Source organism: Somniosus microcephalus, chromosome 4, assembly GCF_052327205.1.
Source record: "Somniosus microcephalus isolate GS21.2 chromosome 4, FLI_Smic_1.0, whole genome shotgun sequence".
Lineage (NCBI taxonomy): Eukaryota > Metazoa > Chordata > Chondrichthyes > Squaliformes > Somniosidae > Somniosus > Somniosus microcephalus.
The window spans coordinates 312,377,728-312,392,728 of record NC_140990.1 but is presented as its reverse complement, the minus strand read 5'-3'; the positions used below and the strand labels follow the sequence as shown (position 1 = coordinate 312,392,728).

The following is a 15,001-nucleotide window of genomic DNA, read 5'->3' as shown; positions in this document are numbered from 1 at the left end:
CATTATCAGGACCCTGATCTCACCTTGTGTTAAACAATGAAAGTATCAGGACCCTGATCTCACCCTGTGTTAAACAATGAAAGTATCAGGACCCTGATCTCACCCTGTGTTAAACAATGAAAGTATCAGGACCCTGATCTCACCCTGTGTTAAACAATGAAAGTATCAGGACCCTGATCTCACCCTGTGTTAAACAATGAAAGTATCAGGACCCTGATCTCACCCTGTGTTAAACAATGAAAGTATCAGGACCCTGATCTCGCCCTGTGTTAAACAATGAAAGTATCAGGACCCTGATCACATCCTGTGTTAAACAATGAAAGTGTCAGGACCCTGATCTCATCCTGTGTTAAACAATGACAGTATCAGGACCCTGATCTCATCCTGTGTTACACAATGACAGTATCAGGACCCTGATCTCACCCTGTGTTAAACAATGAAAGTATCAGGACCCTGATCTCACCCTGTGTTAAACAATGAAAGTATCAGAACCCTGATCTCACCCTGTGTTAAACAATGAAAGTATCAGGACCCTGATCTCATCCTGTGTTAAACAATGAAAGTATCAGGACCCTGATCTCACCCTGTGTTAAACAATGAAAGTATCAGGACCCTGATCTCACCCTGTGTTAAACAATGAAAGTATCAGGACCCTGATCTCACCCTGTGTTAAACAATGAAATTTTCAGGACCCTGATCTCACCCTGTGTTAAACAATGAAAGTATCAGGACCTTGATCTCACCCTGTGTTAAAAAATGAAAGTATCAGGACTCTGATCTCACCCTGTGTTAAACAATGAAAGTATCAGGACCCTGATCTCACCCTGTGTTAAACAATGAAAGTATCAGGACCCTGATCTCACCCTGTGTTAAACAATGAAAGTATCAGGACCCTGATCTCACCCTGTGTTAAACAATGAAAGTATCAGGACTCTGATCTCACGCTGTGTTAAACAATGAAAGTATCAGGACCCTGATCTCACCCTGTGTTAAACAATGAAAGTATCAGGACCCTGATCTCACCCTGTGTTAAACAATGAAAGTATCAGGACCCTGATCTCAACCTGTGTTAAACAATGAAAGTATCGGGTCCCTGATCTCACCCTGTGTTAAACAATGCAAGTATCAGGACCCTGATCTCACCCTGTGTTAAACAATGAAAGTATCAGGACCCTGATCTCATCCTGTGTCATACAATGAAAGTATCAGGACCCTGATCTCACCCTGTGTCAAACATTGAAAGTATCAGGACCCTGATCTCATCCTGTGTTAAACAATGAAAGTATCAGGACCCTGATCTCACCCTGTGTTAAACAATGAAAGTATCAGAGCCCTGATCTCACCCTGTGTTAAACAATGAAAGTATCAGGACCCTGATCTCATCCTGTGTTAAACAATGAAAGTATCAGGACCCTGATCTCAACCTGTGTTAAACAATGAAAGTATCAGGACCCTGATCTCACCCTGTGTTAAACAATGAAAGTGTCAGGACCCTGATCTCACCCTGTGTTAAACAATGAAAGTATCAGGACCCTGATCTCACCCTGCGATAAACAATGAAAGTATCAGGACCCTGATCTCACCCTGTGTTAAACAATGAAAGTATCAGGACCCTGATCTCACCCTGTGTTAAACAATGAAAGTGTCAGGACCCTGATCTCAACCTGTGTTAAACAATGAAAGTATCAGGACCCTGATCTCACCCTGTGTTAAACAATGAAAGTATCAGGACCCTGATCTCATCCTGTGTCATACAATGAAAGTATCAGGACCCTGATCTCAACCTGTGTCAAACAATGAAAGTATCAGGAACCTGATCTCATCCTGTTTTAAACAATGAAAGTATCAGGACCCTGATCTCACCCTGTGTTAAACAATGAAAGTATCAGGACCCTGATCTCATCCTGTGTTAAACAATGAAAGTATCAGGACCCTGATCTCACCCTGTGTTAAAACAATGAAAGTATCAGGACCCTGATCTCACCCTGTGTTAAACAATGAAGTATCAGGATCCTGATCTCACCCGGTATTAAAACAATGAAAGGATCAGGACCCTGATCTCACCCTGTGTTAAAACAATGAAAGGATCAGGACCCTGATCTCACCCTGTGTTAAACAATGAAAGTATCAGGAGCCTGATCTCACCCTGTGTTAAACAATGCAAGTATCAGGACCCTGATCTCACCCTGTGTTAAACAATGAAAGTATCAGGACCCTGATCTCATCCTGTGTCATACAATGAAAGTATCAGGACCCTGATCTCAACCTGTGTTAAATAATGACAGTATCAGGACCCTGATCTCACCCTGTGTTAAACAATGAAAGTATCAGGACCCTGATCTCACCCTGTGTTAAAACAATGAAAGTATCAGGACCCTGATCTCACCCTGTGTTAAACAATGACAGTATCAGGACCCTGATCTCACACTGTGTTAAACAATGAAAGTATCAGGACCCTGATCTCACCCTGTGTTAAACAATGAAAGTATCAGGACCCTGATCTCACCCTGTGTTAAAACAATGAAAGGATCAGGACCCTGATCTCACCCTGTGTTAAACAATGAAAGTATCAGGATCCTGATCTCACCCGGTATTAAAACAATGAAAGTGTCAGGACCCTGATCTCACCGTGTGTTAAAACAATGAAAGTATCAGGACCCTGATCTCACCCTGTGTTAAATAATGACAGTATCAGGACCCTGATCTCACCCTGTGTTAAACAATGACAGTATCAGGACCCTGATCTCACCCTGTGTTAAACAATGAAAGTATCAGGACCCTGATCTCACCCTGTGTTAAACAATGAAAGTATCAGGACCCTGATCTCACCCTGTGTTAAACAATGAAAGTATCAGGACCCTGATCTCACCCTGTGTTAAACAATGAAAGTATCAGGACCCTGATGTCACCCTGTGTTAAACAATGAAAGTATCAGGACCTTGATCTCCCCCTGTGTTAAACAATGAAAGTATCAGGACCCTGAACTCACCCTGTGTTAAACAATGAAAGTATCAGGACCCTGATCTCACCCTGTGTTAAACAATGAAAGTATCAGGACCCTGATCTCATCCTGTGTTAAACAATGAAAGTATCAGGACCCTGATCTCATCCTGTGTTAAACAATGACAGTATCAGGACCCTGATCTCATCCTGTGTTACACAATGACAGTATCAGGACCCTGATCTCACCCTGTGTTAAACAATGAAAGTATCAGGACCCTGATCTCACCCTGTGTTAAACAATGCAAGTATCAGAACCCTGATCTGACCCTGTGTTAAACAATGAAAGTATCAGGACCCTGATCTCATCCTGTGTTAAACAATGAAAGTATCAGGATGCTGATCTCACCCGGTATTAAAACAATGAAAGTATCAGGACCCTGATCTCACCCTGTGTTAAAACAATGAAAGTATCAGGACCCTGATCTCACCCTGTGTTAAACAATTACAGTATCAGGACCCTGATCTCACCCTGTATTAAACAATGACAGTATCAGGACCCTGATCTCACCCTGTGTTAAACAATGAAAGTATCAGGACCCTGATCTCACGCTGTGTTAAACAATGAAAGTATCAGGACCCTGATCTCACCCTGTGTTAAAACAATGAAAGTATCAGGACCCTGACCTCACCCTGTGTTAAACAATGAAAGTATCAGGATCCTGATCTCACCCGGTATTGAAACAATGAAAGTTTCAGGACCCTGATCTCACCGTGTGTTAAAACAATGAAAGCATCAGGACCCTGATCTCACCCTGTGTTAAACAATGACAGTATCAGGACCCTGATCTCACCCTGTGTTAAACAATGAAAGTATCAGGACCCTGATCTCACCCTGTGTTAAACAATGAAAGTATCAGGACCCTGGTCTCACCCTGTGTTAAACAATGACAGTATCAGGACCCTGATCTCACCCTGTGTTAAACAATGAAAGTATCAGGACCCTGATCTGACCCTGTGTTAAACAATGACAGTATCAGGACCCTGATCTCACCCTGTGTTAAACAATGACAGTATCAGGACCCTGATCTCACCCTGTGTTAAACAATGAAAGTATCAGGACCCTGATCTCATCCTGTGTTAAACAGTGACAGTATCAGGACCCTGATCTCACCCTGTGTTAAACAATGAAAGTATCAGGACCCTGATCTCACCCTGTGTTAAACAATGACAGTATCAGGACCCTGGTCTCACCCTGTGTTAAACAATGACAGTATCAGGACCCTGATCTCACCCTGTGTTAAACAATGAAAGTATCAGGACCCTGATCTCACCCTGTGTTTAACAATGACAGTATCAGGACCCTGGTCTCACCCTGTGTTAAACAATGACAGTATCAGGACCCTGATCTCACCCTGTGTTAAACAATGAAAGTATCAGGACCCTGATCTCGCCCTGTGTTATACAATGAATGTATCAGGACCCTGATCTCACCCTGTGTTAAACAATGAAAATATCAGGACCCTGATCTCACCCGTGTTAAACAATGACAGTATCAGGACCCTGATCTCACCCTGTGTTTAACAATGAAAGTATCAGGACCCTGATCTCACCCTGTGTTAAACAATGAAAGTATCAGGACCCTGATCTCATCCTGTGTTAAACAATGAAAGTATCAGGACCCTGATCTCGCCCTGTGTTAAAACAATGAAAGTATCAGGACCCTGATCTCACCCTGTGTTAAACAATGAAAGTATTAGGATCCTGATCTCACCCGGTATTAAAACAACGAAAGTATCAGGACCCTGATCTCACCCTGTGTTAAACAATGACAGTATCAGGACCTTGATCTCACCCTGTGTTAAACAATGACAGTATCAGGACCCTGATCTCAGCCTGTGTTAAACAATGAAAGTATCAGGACCCTGATCTCGCCCTGTGTTAAACAATGAATGTATCAGGACCCTGATCTCACCCTGTGTTAAACAATGAAAATATCAGGACCCTGATCTCACCCGTGTTAAACAATGACAGTATCAGGACCCTGATCTCACCCTGTGTTAAACAATGACACTATCAGGACCCTGATCTCACCCTGTGTTAAACAATGAAAGTATCAGGACCCTGATCTCACCCTGTGTTAAACAATGACAGTATCAGGACCCGGATCTCACCCTGTGTTAAACAATGAAAGTATCAGGACCCTGATCTCACCCTGTGTTAAACAATGACAGTATCAGGACCCTGATCTCACCCTGTGTTAAACAATGACAGTATCAGGACCCTGATCTCACCCTGTGTTAAACAATGAAAGTATCAGGACCCTGATCTCAACCTGTGTTAAACAGTGACAGTATCAGGACACTGATCTCACCCTGTGTTAAATAATGACAGTATCAGGACCCTGATCTCACCCTGTGTTAAACAATGAAAGTATCAGGAGCCTGATCTCACCCTGTGTTAAACAATGAAAGTATCAGGACCCTGATCTCACCCTGTGTTAAACAATGAAAGTATCAGGACCCTGATCTCACCCTGTGTTAAACAATGAAAGTATCAGGACCCTGATCTCACCCTGTGTTAAACAATGACAGTATCAGGACCCTGATCTCACCCTGTGTTAAACAATGAAAGTATCAGGACCCTGATATCACCCTGTGTTAAACAATGAAAGTATCAGGACCCTGATATCACCCTGTGTTAAACAATGACAGTATCAGGACCCTGATCTCACCCTGTGTTAAACAATGACAGTATCAGGACCCTGATCTCACCCTGTGTTAAACAATGAAAGTATCAGGACCCTGATTTCACCCTGTGTTAAACAATGACAGTATCAGGACCCTGATCTCACCCTGTGTTAAACAATGAAAGTATCAGGACCCTGATCTCACCCTGTGTTAAACAATGAAAGTATCAGGACCCTGATCTCACCCTGTGTTAAACAATGAAAGTATCAGGACCCTGATCTCACCCTGTGTTAAACAATGACAGTATCAGGACCCTGATCTCACCCTGTGTTAAACAATGAAAGTATCAGGACCCTGATCTCATCCTGTGTTAAACAATGACAGTATCAGGACCCTGATCTCACCCTGTGTTAAACAATGAAAGTATCAGGACCCTGATCTCACCCTGTGTTAAACAATGACAGTATCAGGACCCTGATCTCACCCTGTGTTAAACAATGACAGTATCAGGACCCTGATCTCACCCTGTGTTAAACAATGACAGTATCAGGATCCTGATCTCACCCTGTGTTAAACAATGAAAGTATCAGGACCCTGATCTCACCCTGTGTTAAACAATGACAGTATCAGGACCCTGATCTCACCCTGTGTTAAACAATGACAGTATCAGGACCCTGATCTCACCCTGTGTTAAACAATGAAAGTATCAGAACCCTGATCTCACCCTGTGTTAAACAATGACAGTATCAGGACCCTGATCTCACCCTGTGTTAAACAATGACAGTATCAGGACCCTGATCTCACCCTGTGTTAAACAATGAAAGTATCAGAACCCTGATCTCACCCTGTGTTAAACAATGACAGTATCAGGACCCTGATCTCACCCTGTGTTAAACAATGAAAGTATCAGAACCCTGATCTCACCCTGTGTTAAACAATGACAGTATCCGATATTTACCCCTCAACCAACATCACCAAAAACTGTCTCGTCATTTATCTCATTGCTGTTTGTGGGAGCTTGCTGTGCGCAAATTGGCTGCCGCGTTTCCTACATTACTCCAGTGACTACACTTCAAAAGTACTTAAAAATAAACCATTCTGCCAGCGCATTTCACACCTAATCTGAGCCGTCTTTTGTCTCCATTAGTCCTATCACCATCTCGTCTCGTTTTGAATACCTCTTAATGTCTCTTCACTTCTCTTTTGTTCTCTCCCAGCCTCCAAACTGGACTTTTAATCTGTTTCATTTCCTGAGCTTTTTCAGACTTGACAAAAGGTTGCGACCTGAAACGTTGACTCTATTTCTCTCTCCACGGATGTTGCCTGGCCTGCTGAGTTTTTCCACCATTTTCTGTTGTTCCTTCAAAAGCACTTCATTGGCTGTAAAGTGCTTTGGGACATCCTGAGGTCGTGAAAGGTGCTGTAGAATTTCTTTCTGATTTATCTTCCCCCTATTTCTCTCACTCTCCCTTTCCCTCCTTCAAGTATTTATCCAATTCTCTTTTGAAAGTTACTACTGAATCTACTTCCTGGCTGTATTTACCAGGGATCTGGTTATATTTGCCGGAATAGAGCACCGTGTGCCTGTATTTACCGGGGATCTGGTTATATTTGCCGGTATAGAGCACAGTGTGCCTGTATTTACCGGGGATCTGATTATATTTGCCGGTATAGAGCACAGTGTGCCTGTATTTACCGGGGATCTGTCCATCTCCTGCAAAGAAGGTTTTGATGTTCTCTGTGCGGAAGCCATTTCTCCGCAGCATTCGGTAGAAGTGTATGACGTTGTGCACGTGCCGCTGGTACATGAGGTGCTCCTTCCACCCGCCTGAAAACCAATGAGAAAGGAGAAGTAAGGAGACAAATCTGTAGGCAACAACCAATCGCATTCCTGAAACACTCGTCCCACACAGAGAGCCCTGGACACGGTGTCAGTCGGGGCTCAGTGGGTAACACCCTCTCTCGTCTCTGGGTCATAAGGTCTTGGGTTCAATTTCCACTCCGGAGCCTTGGGCACAAAATCCAGGCCGACTCTCCCAGTGCAGTACTGAGGGAGCGCTGCACTGTCAGAGGGGCACTACTGAGGGAGCGCCGCACTGTCAGAGGGGCAGTACTGAGGGAGCACTGCACTGTCGGAGGGGCAGTACTGAGGGAGCGCTGCACTGTCAGAGGGGCAGTACTGAGGGAGCGCTGCACTGTCGGAGGGGCAGTACTGAGGGAGCGCTGCACTGTCGGAGGGGCACTACTGAGGGAGCGCTGCACTGTCGGAGGGGCAGTACTGAGGGAGCGCTGCACTGTCGGAGGGGCAGTACTGAGGGAGCGCTGCACTGTCAGAGGGGCAGTACTGAGGGAGCGCTGCACTGTCAGAGGGGCTGTACTGAGGGAGCGCTGCACTGTCAGAGGGGCAGTACTGAGGGAGCGCTGCACTGTCGGAGGGGCAGTACTGAAGGAGCGCTGCACTGTCGGAGGGGCAGTACTGAGGGAGCGCTGCACTGTCGGAGGGGCAGTACTGAGGGAGTGCTGCACTGTCGGAAGGGCAGTACTGAGGGAGCGCTGCACTGTCGGAGGGGCAGTATTGAGGGAGCGCTGCACTGTCGGAGGGGCAGTACTGAGGGAGCACTGCACTGTCGGAGGGGCAGTACTGAAGGAGCGCCGCACTGTCGGAGGGGCAGTACTGAGGGAGCGCCGCACTGTCGGAGGGGCAGTACTGAGGGAGCGCCGCACTGTCGGAGGGGCAGTACTGAGGGAGCGCCGCACTGTCGGAGGGGCAGTACTGAGGGAGCGCTGCACTGTCGGAGGGTCAGTACTGAGGGAGCGCTGCACTGTCGGAGGGGCAGTACTGAGGGAGTGCTGCACTGTCGGAGGGGCAGTACTGAGGGAGTGCTGCACTGTCGGAGGGGTAGTACTGAGGGAGTGCTGCACTGTCGGAGGGTCAGTACTGAGGGAGCGCTGCACTGTCGGAGGGGCAGTACTGAGGGAGCGCTGCACTGTCGGAGGGGCAGTGCTGAGGGAGCGTTGCACTGTCGGAGGTGCCGTTTTTCGGATGAGGCATTAAACCAAGGACCACCTGCCCTCTCAGGTGGATGTAAAAGATCCCACGGCCACTATTTCGAAGAAGAGCAGTGGAGTTCTCCCCGGTGTCCTGGCCAAATAATTATCCCTCAACCAACATCACTAAAAAATCGATTATTTTAGTCATTATCACATTGCTGTTTCCCCTCCCTCCATCCCTCATTCTCTCCCTTCCTGCTCCCTCTTGCTCTTTGCCTCCCCTCTCTCCCTCCCTGTATCTTCCCCTCTATCCTACCTCTCCCTTCGCCCTCTCTCACTCTTTCTCCCCTTCTCCTCTCCATCCACCCTCTCTCACACCATCTCCCTCCCCCTCTCTACCACTCCCTCTCTGTCCCCTCTCTCGCCCCCTCCTCCCTCGCTCCCACACTCCCTCTGTTTCCTCTCCCTTTTTCACTCTCTATCACTCTCTGCCTCTCTTCCTCACTCTCCCTCTCTCCCTCCCTCTCTCCCCTCTCACTCTCTCCCTTCTCACGCTCTCTCTCACTCTCTCCCTATTTCCCCTCTCTCCCTCTCTCTCTCCCCTCACTCTCTCCCTCCCTCTCGCTCCCATCTCCCTCACTCTTGCTCCCCTCTCCCTCACTCTCGCTCCCCTCTCCCTCACTCTCGCTCCCCTCTCCCTCTTTCACGCTCTCTCTCACTCCCTCCCTCTCTCCCCTCTTCCTCACTCTCTCTCCCCTCTCCCTTCTCGCTCTATCATTCTCTCAGTCACTCGCACTATCTCTCACTCTCCCACTCCCTCTCTCACACACCCATCTCACCAGATAACAGCACTCCGTGGTCACATGTCTGGTACATGCGGCAGGATTTCCGTGACGACAGCTGCTGCCGATGACACCGGCGTGTATTTTTATTTAACTCACAGTTGGCGGCGGCAGGGTTGGGACTGGTGATGGTGAGAGGCCGAGGACACGCGGCAAAACCCTTCTGCTCTGGAGCAAGAAAACAAAATGTTACTTCGGGGCAATTCCTTCAAACCAAGATCAAGTCTGATGGAGGGGGAACGGGAGAAGGTCCCTTAAGGCAAATCCTTGACTTGACTTCAAAGTTGTGACTGAGATTTAATCCCACACTGAAACTTGGGAATCGAGGATCAACTTCTGTCTGCCCCTGAAATATTCAGGGGCAATTTTAACCTAAGTCGCCCGTCAGGAAACTGACAGAATTGGGTGCAACACTGGTTTTACACCCGACTTGATTTTACATAAGAATTAGGAGCAGGAGTCGGCCATACGGCCCCTCGAGCCTGCTCCGCCATTCAATAAGATCATGGCTGATCTTCGACCTGAACTCCACTTTCCCGCCCGATCCCCATATCCCTTGTTTCCTCTAGAGTCCAAAAATCTATCGATCTCAGCCTCATACTCAACGACTCAGCATCCACAGCCCTCTGGGGCAGAGAATTCCAAAAATTCACAACCCTCTGCGTGAAGAAATTTCTCCTCATCTCAGTCCTAAATGGCCAACCTCTTATACTGAGACTGTGACCCCTGGTTCTAGACTCTCCAACCAGAGGAAACATCCGCTCAGCATGTATCCTATCAAGTCCTCTAATAATGTTATATGTTCTAATGAGATCACCTCTCATTCCTCTAAACCCCAGAGAGTATAGGCCCATTCTAATCAATCTCTCCTCATAGGACAACCCTCTCATCCCAGGAACCAATCTCCGCCAGGGTCTTCTGAAAACAGGCGAAAAAATTAAAACCGTTCAGTTCAAAGCATCTGCTCATCCAGAGAGACTCAATGAGCTGCATCTCTTATATAGACAAGCGTAGACCTTCGTTGCACCCCCTGTCCGTTGAGGTCACTATTGGGCAGGGTGCAAATCCTGTGGGATTCCCGCCCGACGACTCGGATTAAAATTACCCCCATTCTTTTTTTGGCAAACTTCGTTCAAAAAAAGGATGTGTCAATGACTGTAAAGCATTCAATGAGATAGATCAGATGATTCCCGATTATTACTTCGAAGTTAAGCAAGGAACCAGGGTGAAAAGAAACGAGTCAAATGGGAATGTTTTACAAATGCTCATTCCCAGTGCGGACTCTCAGCTGTTTGGAGGACAACTCAGAGAATTGGGGAATCCTCCAATGATTTTCCATTCGTCAATTCAATCATTGGGATCATACCGTCACCTCCCAACTGGTGGACGAACTGCTCCAAGACCATGGGCTGGATTTTGATTCTGGAGGCGTGTAGGAGGCGGGACTACAACTTTCGGGGTTCGAGTTGTGGCCAACCCACGCGATTTTCACTTGATTGATCTTGTTGAGCCCGCCCAGCGGGTTCAGCAGGCTAATTAAGGGCCACCCGGCAACAGGTGACGTCACAGATTGACAGACAGAGTAAAGCTCTCTCTACACTGTCCCATCAAACACTCCCAGGGCAAGTACAGCAGCGGTTAGATACAGAGCTTTTGACAGATGAAATATCAGCGTTTGACAGCTGTTTGAAGCTGTCAAACACTGACAATCTGTACTCTAAGTTAATTCCTTCCTCTCAGGCTGATTTAGAGATCTCTCCAGAACAGAAAGCTGAATGCTGCAACTTTTGACAGCTCGCGGCCATTCTGCTTTCTGTGCCGGTAAGATGAGGGACTCCCGAGACCTGAAGGAAGGAAGGCTGTAAAGGTAAGTAAAGGTAATTAAACTTCTTTAAACACTTTACACACACCAAACACACTTACCTCTTCACTCATGCACCCATCACTCACCTGAACACCGGACATCTCGAACCCTCCAAGCTCTTCAGCCCGACGGTCTGCCTCATTAACTTGGCGTGGTTTGGAGCCATCGGGAATCCCACAATTCAGGAATAAAAATAGGGATTAGGCTAAAAACTGCCTGTTAACTACCTGTTAACAGGCAGTTAATTGGCACTAATACCCTTCCCGCCTCGGGGAGGCGGCTCCCAGCACAGGTCGGGTACCCGCCTCCTTTGAAACTGGCATGGAGGCGGGTTGGGGGCGGGATGGGTTCGTGGCCCCCGATTTCGGGATTTTAACCCCCCACACGCCTCTAATCCCACCTCCACGGCCCAATGAAAATCAAACCCCATGTGTTTGTCTGATATACCCTAAAAGGTGAGAAATGTTTGGAGTAATCTACCAAAGAATAATTAGAGGCAAAGGGTTCTTCAAAGTACAATGAGTTAGTGTAGTAGAGGGATGGGAATCTTTGATGGGACAGTGTAGAGAGAGCTTTACTCTGTATCTAACCGCTGCTGTACTTGCCCTGGGAGTGTTTGATGGGACAGCGTAGAGAGAGCTTTACTCTGTATCTAACCCGTGTTGTACCTGCCCTGGGAGTGTTTGATGAAACAGTGTAGACAGAGCTTTACTCTGTATCTAACCCGTGCTGTACCTGCCCTGGGAGTGTTTGATGGGACAGTGTAGAGGGAGCTTTACTCTGTATCTAACCCGAGCTGTACCTGTCCTGGGAGTGATTGATGGGACAGTGTAGAAGGAGCTTTACTCTGTATCTAACCCGTGCTGTACCTGCCCTGGGAGTGCTTGATAGGACAGTGTTGAGGGAGCTTTACTCTGTATCTAACCCGTGTTGTACCTGCCCTGGGAGTGTTTGATGAAACAGTGTAGACAGAGCTTTACTCTGTATCTAACCCGTGCTGTACCTGCCCTATGAGTGTTTGATGGGACAGTGTAGAGGGAGCTTTACTCTGTATCTAACGCGAGCTGTACCTGTCCTGGGAGTGATTGATGGGACAGTGTTGAGGGAGCTTTACTCTGTATCTAACCGCTGCTGTACTTGCCCTGGGAGTGTTTGATGGGACAGTGTAGAGGGAGATTTACTCTGTATCCAACCCGTGCTGTACCTGCCTTGGGAGTGTTTGATGGGACAGTGTAGAGGGAACTTTACTCTGTATCTAACCTGTGCTGTACCTGCCCTGGGAGTGTTTGATGAGACAGTGTAGAGGGAGCTTTACTCTGTATCTAACCCGTGCTATACCTGCCCTGGGAGTGTGTGCTAAAGGTGATGGAGGTAAGAGTTAAGGAAGTCACCAACCTACACAGCGGAGCCTCTGCTCTTTGCCCCCGTCCTTCTGTCCCACCACCAGAGGTACAAAGTGTATCTCGCACAGCCCCACAAGTCGCTCCTCTCTGCGGGACCGGCTCCCGGCATTGCGGACCTCCCTCTTCAGACTGCTGCCTGCGGCCTGGGCCTTCAGCCTCTTCCTCGCCCGGTCTTTGGCGTTCTGTCGCTCGTTCCGACTGGTCCTCCTCTTCAGCAGGTTCTCACAGCGGCTCTTCAGGGCCAGGGTCATGCACTCATAGTTACCTGGGGAGCAGATCACCTTCATCAAAGGAGCCTGAATCACGTCAACACACTGCTCATCTTGTCCACAGCACAAAATCATTGACTGTTACAGCACAGGAGGCCATTCAGCCCATCACCCCTTGTGCCCGCTCTCTGAAAGATCTCCCCTCAGTCCCATTCCCCTCACCTCCTTCTAAATTCTACTTCATCATTTGTTTATTCACGTCCCTTTTAAAAGCTCTTTTGGATTCTTTTCCCTGTTTCTAGTCATGCATCAACCTTCTGCATGAGAAAATAATCTCCTGATTTCTGCCTTTGTTCTTTGGGTGAGTGATCTTTAATTTATGCCATCCCGTTCACCGTCAGCCCTGAGCTCGCTGACCTACATCGGCTCCCCGTCCACCAACACCTCGATTTAAAAATTCTCAACCTGGTTTTCAAATCCCCCCATGGCCTCGCCCTCTCCCTATCTCTGTAACCGCCTCCAGCCCCACAACCCTCCGAGATCTCCGCGCTCCTCCAATTCTGGCCTCCTGTATATCCCCGATTTCCTTTGCCCCACCATTGTCAGCCGTGCCTTGACCTGCCTGGGCCCTAAACTCTGGAATTCCCTACCTAAACCTCTCCGCCTCTCTGTCCTCCTTTAAGACGCTCCTTAAAACCTACCTCTTCGACCAAGCTTTTGGTCACCTGCCCTCATATCTCCTTATGTGGCTCAGTGTCAAATTTTGTTTCATAACGCTCCAGTGAAACGTCTTGGGATATTTTACTACGTATAAATGCAAGTTGTTGTTGTATAAACTATTCATTGTACTCTGTGCCCTTATTTATGAAACCCAAAATGTGACTGGCCTTTAAATGGTTCCATCTACCTGTAACTGATCATTTAGTTAGGTTCCAGTGACCTTATTATGCTCACATCGCTAAACACAGATTACCTGATCTTTCAAACCAACATTTACTGTCTGTGTGAACTTGCTGTCTGTAAATCGGCTGCTGTGTCTGTCTGCATAGCCAACGATCTTGTATTTTTGTAACTTCTATCACATCCTCAGGGCATCGCAAAGCACTTCACAGCTTTAGAAGTGCGGTCACTGTTGTTATGTGGTGAGACATGCCAACCAATTTGTGCACAGCCAGATACCAGTGGCACCAAATGAATTGGGTGACCAGTCAATCTGTTCTTTTAGTGATGTTGATTGAGGGATAAATGTTGGCCCCAGGACACCGGGGAGAACTCCCCTGCTCTTCTTCGAAATAGTGCCATGGAATCTTTTACGTCCACTTGAGAGGGCAGACGAGGCCTCGGTTTAACATCTCATGCGAAAGACGGCACCTCCGACAGTGTAGCACTCCCTCAGCACTGCAATGAAGTACATACAACAGGCACTGCAGTTATTTGGGATGTCCTGTGGATGTGAGGTGGCGCTGTTAAAGTGCTTTCTTGTATCTGGCCTAGGGACCTTATGGCAATGGAGGGGGAAATTCAACCAGAATTTCCCTCCTGATCATATCCAGTGAGGCTGCTGGTGTTATTGTGGGGTGAGGGCGAGTTCAGGCTCAGCTGCAATGCCCCACATGGTGGAAAGCCAGCCGACGATCGCTGTCTAAGGTCACAAATGAAGAAGGGCTGAATAACAGAGCAGCTGGCTCCTGCGGGACCCCCTGCCCTAGCGAGGGTCGATGCCCCTAGGAGGGAGGGGAGGTGATGGTTTGCCTCACTGTCTGAACCCTCAGCATGTTAGTCTCCACGTATCTCAATCAAACATTAGAACGAAAGTATCATCACGGCAAAGCTTTCATTATTTCCCGCTGAGGTTCCATCAGCATCAGAAGTACAACTGAAAACCAAAATTATAACCATAACCACCAATATATAACCATAAACGGCAATATATAACCATAACCGGCAATATGTAACCATAACCACCAATATATAACCAAACCCAGCAATATATAACCAAACCCAGCAATATATAACCATAACTGGCAATATATAACCATAACTGGCAATATATAATCAAACC

At 47.2% G+C, this 15,001-nt stretch overlaps 1 protein-coding gene across 1 annotated transcript in view; it reads right to left on the bottom strand.

Moving 5' to 3' along the window:
• The window catches only part of LOC147120601 (uncharacterized), a 72,461-nt gene that overhangs the window by 38,231 nt on the left and 19,229 nt on the right, over window positions 1-15,001 (bottom strand). The window contains exons 2-4 of the mRNA XM_085986728.1: window positions 12,723-12,995; window positions 9,461-9,631; window positions 7,327-7,458 (exon numbers count right to left, since the gene is read on the bottom strand). Of these exons, the coding sequence (XP_085842854.1) occupies window positions 7,327-7,458; window positions 9,461-9,631; window positions 12,723-12,995 (576 nt within the window). The remainder of the gene's footprint in view (window positions 1-7,326; window positions 7,459-9,460; window positions 9,632-12,722; window positions 12,996-15,001) is intronic.